At 40.1% G+C, this 11,231-nt stretch overlaps 1 protein-coding gene across 1 annotated transcript in view; it reads right to left on the bottom strand.

Moving 5' to 3' along the window:
* Nucleotides 1-4,874, bottom strand: part of slc35f3b (solute carrier family 35 member F3b) — a 48,124-nt gene extending 43,250 nt beyond the window's left edge. Inside the window, exons 1-2 of the mRNA XM_032540658.1 lie at nucleotides 4,622-4,874; nucleotides 3,464-3,678 (exon numbers count right to left, since the gene is read on the bottom strand). Of these exons, the coding sequence (XP_032396549.1) occupies nucleotides 3,464-3,678; nucleotides 4,622-4,716 (310 nt within the window). The 5' untranslated portion in view covers nucleotides 4,717-4,874. The remainder of the gene's footprint in view (nucleotides 1-3,463; nucleotides 3,679-4,621) is intronic.
* Between the last annotated feature and the right edge of the window lie 6,357 nt (nucleotides 4,875-11,231).

The following is an 11,231-nucleotide window of genomic DNA, read 5'->3' on the forward strand; positions in this document are numbered from 1 at the left end:
CCCCCCAGCCCCCTTGCCCACGTCTCTTGAAATTGGCTGCCTTCAGCATAGGGCTGCACAATAACTTGTTTTTTTATCACCATGTCAACTGGCACAATGTACACATCATGAAAAGCTGCAACATATCCCGAAAGATATTCAGAGATTTTTCATGTAAATTGAAAGAAAATATCAGTAGAAAACTGCAAATTATATGTGTCATTCTTTTTTTTGTGTGGTCTCTTATATCAGTGTTCAATTTGTTCAATAAAGGAATGTTAGAAATGATTTCCTTTTAGTTGTTGAATTTAGCAGAATACTGAAAGCAGTCAACTTGCTTACACTGTAATCTTTATTTATCGCAAGTAATACTGTTATTGTGCTATTCAACAAAGGTATCTCATAGTGCATATTTTCCTCATAACGTGCAGCCCAACTTCAGCATCAGCCTTCCACTATATTCAGCCATTGCTTTCTAGTTGCCAGTGGAAAGTAGCCAGGTTGTGTGTGCTGGAGAAGGTTGTGGGCTGATTCTGTTCTGCAACCACTGTAAGGGGTCCAGATGGAACTGACCACTGTGTGGATTTGGAACACAATTTGATTTGCTAGAAACAGAAACAAACTGAAAAGACCAAAATGCAACATTAATAAATGGAGACATTTCCCCACGCAGACAGAGCAACCCTTCATGAAATATTTTATTTTCAATACGACCGCTGTCAACAAAATACTATTTTAGGGCACGGACTACACTAAATTACCCAAGTAGTGGCGGCTTTTTCAGGGGAACATTTCTTTTATTAACATGGTTATTGTGTTTTGGAATTGAAAAAAGTATGCAAAAGCCTCTCTTCCATATTTTTCTCAAAAACATGAAGTGGATACTACTCTCATTCAGTCTAATAGAAATTCAACCACTCAGACAAACAGTAGGCCAACTTGGCATTATATGTTACACAGCAGCTTTTAGCCTATAATTTGGAAAAAAGAAAAACATGAAAATAACTGTTATATAGAAGATAATGAGTTCAGTGTACATAATATAAAGTACTTGTGTGATGTTCCATCTGATGCTCATAAAAAAAACTTTAACAGGAAACGAGACCAACAGTGAAGTGAAAGCTATTTTTATATAGTTTTTATTAATGCCCTTGCCCAGGTCAGATTTTTCCAATAAAGTCACAACATGATCTACGGCAGATAGACGGCGCTACAGATCACACATTCTGAAGGTTCACAGATTTCATTGTAACACCGGAAAAGACTGTAGTATTGTATCCAGTCAGGTAAAAGGTAGCAGGAGATTTCTTCACATAGGCCTAATTGTATTATAATTTTTATTTTAGAAGTTATGTGATGTAGTCATGTCTGATACTTGGGCAGGACCATTACAGAAGAAACAGAAATTAAACAAAGAACTAAGACTAAAACCAGAATCAATCTCTGTCAAGCTTTACACAGATGGAGACAAAAATGTCCCCGAATTGGCCCTCATGTCTATTCATTCATAAAATAACTTTACAATGCGCAATGTGGTTGGACACCAGTAGTCTGTATTAAATTCATGAATGATCATGAATGGTTTCATGAAATGCGTTATAAATCAAAGTCTAGACTATATGACCTCCCGGTAATGTTAACTCCTTTATATACAGTGGGCAATTAGGTCTGCACTATATTAGTTAAATATCTAATGGTGATTTTTTTGACTGATATTGTGAATACAATATGATTCACACTATTGGAGGGAATGATCATTTTTGTATCATTATTCTCATTCTTATTGAAAAACAATTTTTTTTTAATGATTGAAGTGTGAATTTTTTGCGAGGATCTGTACCAAACTGAATTTTTCTTTTGTCTGTCGGGTACAGTCTGTAGGCTGGGATGTCTCTGCAGCACCACAATACTTTATTTTAGAATGGTTTGACATATATTTTGCCTTTAACAAATATTGTGCCGCCCTGTGATTTGGATATTGCACAGTTCATATTGCAATTTTGATAAAATTGTGATTATTTTTGCAGCCCTATGGGCAATACTGCTTTAGCACTGTAAAGAAAAGACAGCAGGCGTGGTAAAAACACTGCTGAAACACTACTAAAAGTTACTTATAGCCACTTTAACTACAGTTGCTTTGGCAGCCAGAGGGCCCTCCCTGATCACACAATAAAGTATTTCATCTAAAATAAACAAATATGCACACCTCTTTGATACCCCCCCATTCAATCAGTCCAAAGATTAATATTTTACTTTACTTGAATACCTCTTCCCTTGTCCCAGCACCAGTAGCTACAAAAGAAGTAGGCTAAAGACAAATTCAGATCTGAACAGCAGCCGTTCTGCAAAGTCTGCAGTGTTAATGTACTGTAGGTATAGGCCTATGAATTTTAAAGTAGCCTTGCAGCTCTTTAATATTGCAGTCTCTCATATGAAATTAAAAAAATGTTCCACCAGCTATCTGGTTATAGGTCATCAACTGGCAAAACACTACTGAATGTTTTCACATCAGAGCAGCAACAACAGACAAATGAACGGACAGACAAATGATTGACAGTTGATTAGACACACAGCAAGATTGAGATCCTATGAAGCCAGAGCAAGGAAAGCAAGACTTTAATCCATCACCACAGAGACGATGCAGAGAAGTGGAATGAGAGAGGAAAATAAAATCTGCGCTGACAAGCTTTTTTTCTTCAAAGAATCAACCGCTCCAAGCACCACTCCCACTGTTTGGCTCCGAGCTCAACAAACTCCAGTGGAGCAAACGTTAGCTCCACTGTCTGCAGCAAGGCAACACTGCTGCTTTAGCAACTAATTATCAGAGAGTGCAAATTTAGATTTAGCGGGAAATAATGATGAATATAAGCAACATAATGTTGATACTATGTGTGTTCTTATTCAGACAAGGTCTCTTCTTGTTCTGCACATCACACACACTGCACTTGGCACACCAGTCCTCACTTTAATAAGACCAGGTTAATGTAAAGGATGAGGATGAAAGGATGGGTAGAAAGAAGTTGAGTGCTGGTATTCAAGGGGGACACATCCCACTGCTTTACATTCAGGGGGCCCAGATGTCTAGATGTGTTTCTGGTTGGTTAAACATGAATGGACAGGGTGATTCCCATCATCCTGTGAACAGTCACAATAACAATGTGAAACTTGTAAATGATTTCCATTCTCTCACATGCAGTTATTGAACTAGTGTTCCCCACTCCTCCGCATCCATGACAGGAAGAGCACACCAAGCTGCACCTCCAAAGAAATCAGCACTTTTTATTTTATCACTATCATCATCAGTACTCTAATGTTAGGCATATCTGAAATCCAATCAGAGCCAAGTGTAGACAAGACTAATTCTGGTTGCATGACAAGCAGTGCATAGCCTATATAGATACAGTAGAAGTAGCCTATTGGCCACTATGTAGGCCTACCACATCGTAGTCACAGGTAACAGCTCCATGCATGCAAACTGACTCACTCTTGTAGCTTCCACTCCAAGGCTGATAGCCATAATAGCCGGTTATTCGCAATATTCGCTCCTCTATGGACGCGCTGTTGATGTCCTCAAATGAGCGCGAGGACTTGAGGTCCTCTTTGATGGCCTCGTCCACCACCAGGTACTTGAGCTGTCTGAGCTGAGGGCTGATGTCCGAAAGCCTTCTCGGGCTGACGTCGGGCGACTTGCGCATCCCGCTGGGAAGAGAGAACAAGGGTGGTCCGAGTTAGAAGACAAAAGTGAAACCGCTTAGTGAAAAGAAAGGGAAGCCTAAAAGCCCTCATATACGACTTGATAAGATAAGTTCTCGTTGGCTAAAGCAGGAAAGTCGGGCGTTAAGGGCTTCTGCAGCTCCTCTCTTGTACAGAAATCATCATCCTTCACTGGCCCTGTAGTCCGCACAACAACACTGACACTAAGCGAAAGGGACTGCTCCTGAAACTGCTGTAGCCTATACTATGCACTGTGCACTGCAACTCTTATCACAGGCCTATCGGAATCTGAAACTAATGAATCGATCAGGAGTGATTTGTAGAGACGGAGACGGGACACTTTAGACAGCTCGGGCTTCACTGCCTACATGGAGAGGCAATGGAGCACAAACAGCACGCAGCTTACTTGGCTGCAGCCTATCAAATGCAGAAGGGGAAAATCATTGTTTTGTGTCCAGCAGGTGAGATACAACGAAAATGAATGGTTGAATATGGCACCAATAACGCTCTGTAGTATGATGTCAGTGGTGACCTGACAGCCTCTCAGCTGTTTTATGAACCCGTCAACACGTGAAAGCAAAACACGATTTAGGTTAGGCTACTTTCCCCTGTGCTGCCATATCCTAATCATAGACTGTATGTTTACAGATCCTAATCATCAATAAAAAATAGCACGTATAATCTTTCTTTTCTTTTCTTTTTTTTATAGATATGCAATCTGACTCCCAACAATTAGGCAAACAAAAAGTCCTTGAATATAGTACATAATATTCACAGAGAATGACACTCTACACTATTAGCCTAATGTTAACACCTGTGCCCCTTAAAGTCAATACTTTAAATAAATGCGCTTATCAAATCGCAACAGGTATGGTCCTGCCTCCAGTCGCATGGCTGCAAAGCTTTTGTAAAAGTTTACATGTCTTACATCGGCATCAAAGTAGGAGGTCCAAGGTAGCACATACAGTCCCGGTGGGGCCGTCCGACCCGGTCCCACACACGGCCCTCTCCATCACCATACATCCTTAAGGCCACTAAGCAGGGCAGCTACTGTAAATCTAAATCCTCATCAAGACTGACGTAGACAAGTACCATCGTCCTGCTTCTTCTCAGCCCCACCAACATATATGGCTGGCCACTACGGTAGAGACTGTTTTAACGATAGGATGCGCTGTGCTCTGGATGCTGCTGCTGGCTCGTGGAGGCACTGCTACAGCTCCATCTACTGGATTTATTAGAAATATCATGATCTGCAAATCCGAAATAGGCTACAGAGAGAAGGAATTGTACCAAATGCAATCCTTTTAAATTAACCTGGAGTTTGTGAACCACCACGTCAGTGCTAGAAGATGATACAAATATCTGCACATAGTCCACTCTCGTCTTTGGTGAAACACAAGATAAAAATGAATTTGCTTTCCTTCTCAGACTCCAAAAATACCTCCAGTGGCCCCTGAATCTCAATCTGGACACACAGTATCTGCACCTATCCAGCTCTCTTCCTTGTAGCTGATGTAAGGTATCTGTAATTTCTTTGGCCTTTTGGCTCAAAAAGTCAAATCCTTAACATCAGCAGCAAGCAGTAATACTTGCAAATGAGGTCTTTCTGGTCCTTTTCTTGTCAAATTCAGACAGGCACAACAAATCTCCCAGGCTCAAGATGAAAAAAAAGCTCACATAGCCTTACTTTAAAGTGTGAAGTAGGTGTTTTATTTTTAAATTGATTGTGCCAATTATTTGTGGCTCAGAACAGTAACATGTGTTCTGGGTGGTAATCAAAAGACTATCAAGCCAAACGAGGATAGGAATGTGAGGCAGAGGCACAATTGTCTTGCGGATAATAGCATCTGTCGAACAATAAAACTCCTTTTTAGGTGTCATTTTGCCCCAAAAATGTTACGTCAATGGATCAGTCAAAAAAGACAGACAAGTTGCTTTCCAGGTAATTGTCATACTTTTTGTTGGTTTCCAGTACTGTGTGGATGATAATGACTAATGTATTTTCCTCATGTCGTGCAGAATATCACAGACATATTGACAGCACAAGCCAAGACAGGTTTAGATGTTTTTCTGCACAGGTGAGAAACATCCCGATCACTGTTACTTGATAACGTTTTTCAAGCAAATGTAGCTTTTTTTATCAATTCATAGGCCACTGGGTTCCACTTTTCCTCATTATTGGATCTACATACTGACTTCTAAACTTTGCCACATTTAATGCAAAATGTTCGTGAAATGTAGTTCATCTTTATCTTCATCAACTGACTGTCATGGTTCTTTTTCATATTCACATGAGGGAGTTTGAAAAAAAAAACCTAGGCCTTGTAATGTTGTTGCACAGATCCCCCTTTTGAAAATTCAAAACAAGTCAGACATTTTAATTATATAATCACCACCAATGAACATGATTACCCAAGTACTTGAACCATTACTCTGATTGGTTGCAATCAACCATTTCTCTGTAGTCGTCTTTAATCTGTGGCATTACATATTAATAACATTTCTACTGTTTCTTTTCTGCCTATGTTCACACAGACCTTTGAAATGCTGTTGGACTCCTTGGGTAAAGTATAATATGAATAATAAAAAACAGAGTCAAGCTCTACCTTGCGTGAGGTCCCAGGTCTGTGGTCCACTGGCTGCATTGCGTCTGCATTCTGTGAGCTCCTGACTGCAGAGAGCTGCACAAGAACACAAAGACAGTTTTTTTGTAGACAGGTTTTGCACGGATCAATGACCAGCCACACCTTTCCCATCCACACATTGGGGGGGAAGGGGGGGCTGTGCTTACTAGAGCAAAAAATGGAGTCTATAGTCATCAATAAGCGGGTCAACAACTCCCATCGGCAGTCTTAGGGTGGACAGGATCAGGTCCATCTAGCATAATGCACCTCTCAACTTCACCTCTCAGCCAACGTTAAATCAATTCTCAATGTCAGACCTTCTGCTTTACATGAACTAAGTAATGTGGAAACGTTCCCTGTGAGACACAGTTTTTAAGTTCAGACTTAAAGATTTCAAATGATCAGTTTATTCCCATATGTAAAAGTGTAATGGTTCTCTTTCACAGCAAACATTTTGACTTGAAAAGCACTTGTGTAAGCTTTAACAATGACTCCGCTCCATCGCGTCTCCCAGTCATTCCACTGAGTCAGCACGCACCGTACTTGGGTCGTGGAACTGACTCAGCTAAATTGAATGCAGCCATCATTAATGTTATTAGTTACACCTGTGCTTGTATGTGCTATGACACGCCAACATTGCAGTTGAGCAGGACCATGGACTCTTCTTGTGTATGTGTTTTATTTTAATGGATGAATTGTGTAATTTGTATAGGAACAATTACTGTACTTTGATGGTAACATTATTGGCCGGGGGTCCTGATAAAAGTCAAAGAAATACTTCACAGATGTTCTTGAAGTGACTCTTTATAAGGCCTTTTTTTACAACAGTGATAACTTTAACAATGGCTCTGTCTTATAGTGTCCCACTAAGTCAAGGCAGAATGACAATGAGCCCCGAAACTAAAGCAGCTAAATGGAACTCCATCATTAATTTTAATGTCTACGACAGTGCTTTCCCCACAGACGTGACAACATGTCTTCTGAGAAGATCCTTACGATAATCCTGAGAAGTTTTCTCTCAAAATACGATAGTCTGTTTATTTTCAGAATGTAGAGAGGTTTCAAAGTGCACGGGCTCCAGGTTACTTGTGGTATCTGTAGTTATAGCAATAACAGTGCAAGAGCAGGATAAATATTTCACTATCCTTCATCATAACCTCCCCTTTAGGTCTTTTCTGTATTCTCAAAAACTTGTATGAGCACTTAGTCAGAAACAAAAGCCAGTGTGTTATAAACCTAATTCCATTATTTCTCTTACCCTCCTGTGTTCAGTATTATACAATAAAAAAAAAAAAACATTAATATTTTATGCAGCAGTCAGCCTGGAAACAGTTTGATAGGCCACTGCTGATTGGCCAATGCAGATGGAGAAGTGAAACTCTAAGCCAGTTAAAAGAGGTTGCATTCATAGTGTATTTAAGTACTTACTTCTCTCATTATCTCAATATTACTGAGATTAAATTTTTTTTGCATTTGCCAACATGAGGAGCAATACACTGTTATAATTCAGACACACATTTATTCCTCTAAAGCTGAGGAAGAAATGACATTTCAGCCAGGAGAAAACATAACCTTTATGTAATCGGCACCCTGTATTCCCAAGGGCCTGTGTGATTTCTTTAGGGTATATTTGTTATTTAGCTGCCATTATTGGTAAGGTTGACACACAGCTGGAGGGTGGCCAGAATCTCTGTGGACAAGAGGACCCGCTGACGCTATTATGTGTCAACACAGTGAACCAGTTATCCGAGGCAAACAGCTCCAGTGGGAAGAAAAAATTGCCGTCGTCAGTCTTCTTTTCTGGCCAGAGTTAACCGCCCTGATTTCCATTCTTAGATATTCCCTTTTTAGTTTTGCTGACAAATGATAAAAATACCAAAATACATGATTAAAGTTCTAGAAGTAGCCACGCATAGTGCCTTTGCTGTTGTGCTGTCTGTTAATATTAAATGAAACACCTGAAACAGCAGGACACTGGCACTTCAGAGGTGCTTTTTAGCTTGACATAGTTCAAACAGAATGTGTTGTGTAAAATGTTTTTAATTTACACATAGATAATAAATTGTTATGTAATCAATGCCTGAACTGGACCACCCTCTAATTGAATGACAACCTTTTACCATCAAACATTCACACGGCCATTGTTATTATATCTAAAACATTGAACAATATTAGATCTGTTTTTGACATGTGAATCCTCTTGCTTTTTGGTGTCTTAGACAACGTGCACCTCTCTTGTTATAAATGTCTGAGCTGCATATTCTTTGCCCAATTTGCCAACAGGGATTCAGAGTAATTGGTCACTCCATGTTGGCGAGGGGAAACTCAGCAGCATGCTTCTCAGCCCTGAAGGTTGTCTGACATTCGCCCCTTAAAACAAGTCATTGCTTCTTCCAAATATTTATAAACAATTATTTTTGTTGGGTTGTTAATACTTGGTGAGGACGAGATCTTGTGAATTAGGCCATTTGAGGATTTTGTGAAGGCACTCTGATAATGTTATATAACTGACATGGCAGTTGTCAGTATTGTTCCTTCATGTGCTTATGATTTGATACAAGCAGTGATGGTCAAAGGCTAATTAACATCTGCTTTTTGTCATCCAATTAGTTGTCATCCCAGCTGGATATCACACTTAGATCAGATCATCTCAGTGGGATAATAAAGTGGAAAAGAAAGTAAAATGGGCATCGTGCTGTTGCATTCCCAAGAGTTGCCTTAAATGTTTCAGCATGACTGATAATGTTTTATATAACGGCTTTCGTCAGAAATATGAACTCCCGGGAAAAAACATCAGCAGGATACAGTTGCTGTCCAGTTCCCCTTTTTCATTCATTCATCTTTGTTATTCAGCACCTAATAAAGGTGCATGTGTCTTCTTTGTCTGAAACAGGATGGGAGCCAACTGGGAGTTTCTGATGTTCTCTAAACATGACACACTGCAGTGATGGAGGTTTAACTGCAGAATATTTGTTAGAGAGAGAATGGCTGCAGCATCTATTCACACCCCCCACCCCTCTTCTCTCTTCTTCTGGTCCTGTCAGTTTGTCTCACATCTTATACATTCAAGACAGAGTTAACTGGGACAATGTGCATGTCCTGCTAAGTGTTTCCTGGTGCATGTCTTAACATACTGCACATATATTTCTATATGCCTTCTACGCAAAGAAAATCGGACTGTTGTGCACTACCACTTCAAATTGGATACAACAATTCAAGCAAATCTACACAATGATTTAGAAAATATAATCTACGTTCCCTTAACTCCAGCAAAATGAGAGCAGTGTTTCCAGTTGCAAAGGAGTGCAGTTGCAGAGTTGGCAATGGGGAATGTTTGTGCTCGAGGCCTCCAGCATTCCCATAGTCCCAGTGTGTTTGTGTGTCTGTGTCAGGATATAAATAGAGTTGCTCCACCACCAGAAAGCGGTGCTATAGGGCACATGCCAGTCGCTGCCTCAGTCCAACCTACCTCCTGTCCTGGGTGACCTCTGAGTCTCTGGACCACTGGCAAAGGGGGAGCCAAAGTTGCAACAGTGGACTTTTAAAAAAAAACCCGACTGATGAAATGTCAAGCATCACATATTTTGCTGCAGCGTGGGCTTTGCTGGAGGGGCTGTTGGATGCACATTCACAATACATAATTTATTTGTAAAGTAATGCAACCAAGAGCCCATCCAGATTTCTTAAAGAAAAGCCTTAGGTTTAGTGGTACAAAATTTGAACAATGTGAGGTTACATTCTTTTTTGATGTTCAAAGCTCCGGGTATGGTAGTTTCCTGTGTGCATATGAATGATGCAAAAAGATCAAATAGCAATATTAATGACAAGGACCGGCAGGAACATTTCATTCCAGTGTGCAGAGTTGTGCCTTCAGGGCATAGTCCTGTTCTGCTTGATACACTCCTGACTGACAGCCTGGCGTCGCCTACTGACAATTACTGTGTGGGAACAAATGAAAAGCAAATGAAAAGTTGTAGCATTAGAGTGATGTTCTCTATGCTTTAGCCAGCCATCTGCCAAAGTTGAGTCTCTAGAGTCAATAAATGCAATCTCATTTTGCTGTAAGATACAGACTTTACTTGTACATGCAGAATGTTTCATTTCTCTGAGTATTCAACAGTTTTTTTGTTTTGTTTTTTTACATGTAAACAGGTATGTATTTAGCAGGCTGTAGATTATTATAATTAACTTCCAGAAATGTGCAGTGCATAATATAATACACATTCAAGCATGTGTTTGTACTTCAAAGGAGGGATTTTGATCTGGTCGCTGTATTGTTTTACAATCCCATCATGTAAATGAATCGTCTACAGTTATTTTCAATTACTGTGCACTGTGCGCCCACAGCAAATTGTGTTCTTATAATGTGCATCTAATGAATATTTTTGCCAGGAGCTGCCTTGCCTCATCTTTATTCAGGTAGTTCAACTTGATAGCATGGTTGTCGGCTCAGTGGCTCCGCAGTGAGAGTTGCCTGCATGTCAGAGGTAATTACACTTCTGATCAATAAGAGTTACAGCTGTTATAATTAACAGCCCTTTATGCACTTTCTGCCCAATTAAAGCTCAAGGTACATTTCTTCATATGTTCTGGGAGTTTTTTCCTGTTGGTCAGTTCAGGAACACTATTGCATTCAAAATTTCCACCTTGATTAATGTCACTGGGCCTGTTAATGTCAGTGTTTTGATTATGAATGACGTGTCAGCCTTCCAGCTCACTAAAGCTCAAAAACGTGCTGTGTTTGCTGGACTTACAGCTGCTAAGGGGATGATCGCAACCCGTTGGAAGCCACCTCATGACTTATCTGTTCTTTCATGGATCCTTTCTTTTTAGAATGTCACGTACATGGAACCTTCGATGGCTCGTGTGGGTGGAGCCCCTGGGAAGACTTTGGAGACTTGGCACAGCATTGCT

This window comes from Etheostoma spectabile, chromosome 17 (genome assembly GCF_008692095.1).
Source record: "Etheostoma spectabile isolate EspeVRDwgs_2016 chromosome 17, UIUC_Espe_1.0, whole genome shotgun sequence".
Taxonomy (NCBI): domain Eukaryota; kingdom Metazoa; phylum Chordata; class Actinopteri; order Perciformes; family Percidae; genus Etheostoma; species Etheostoma spectabile.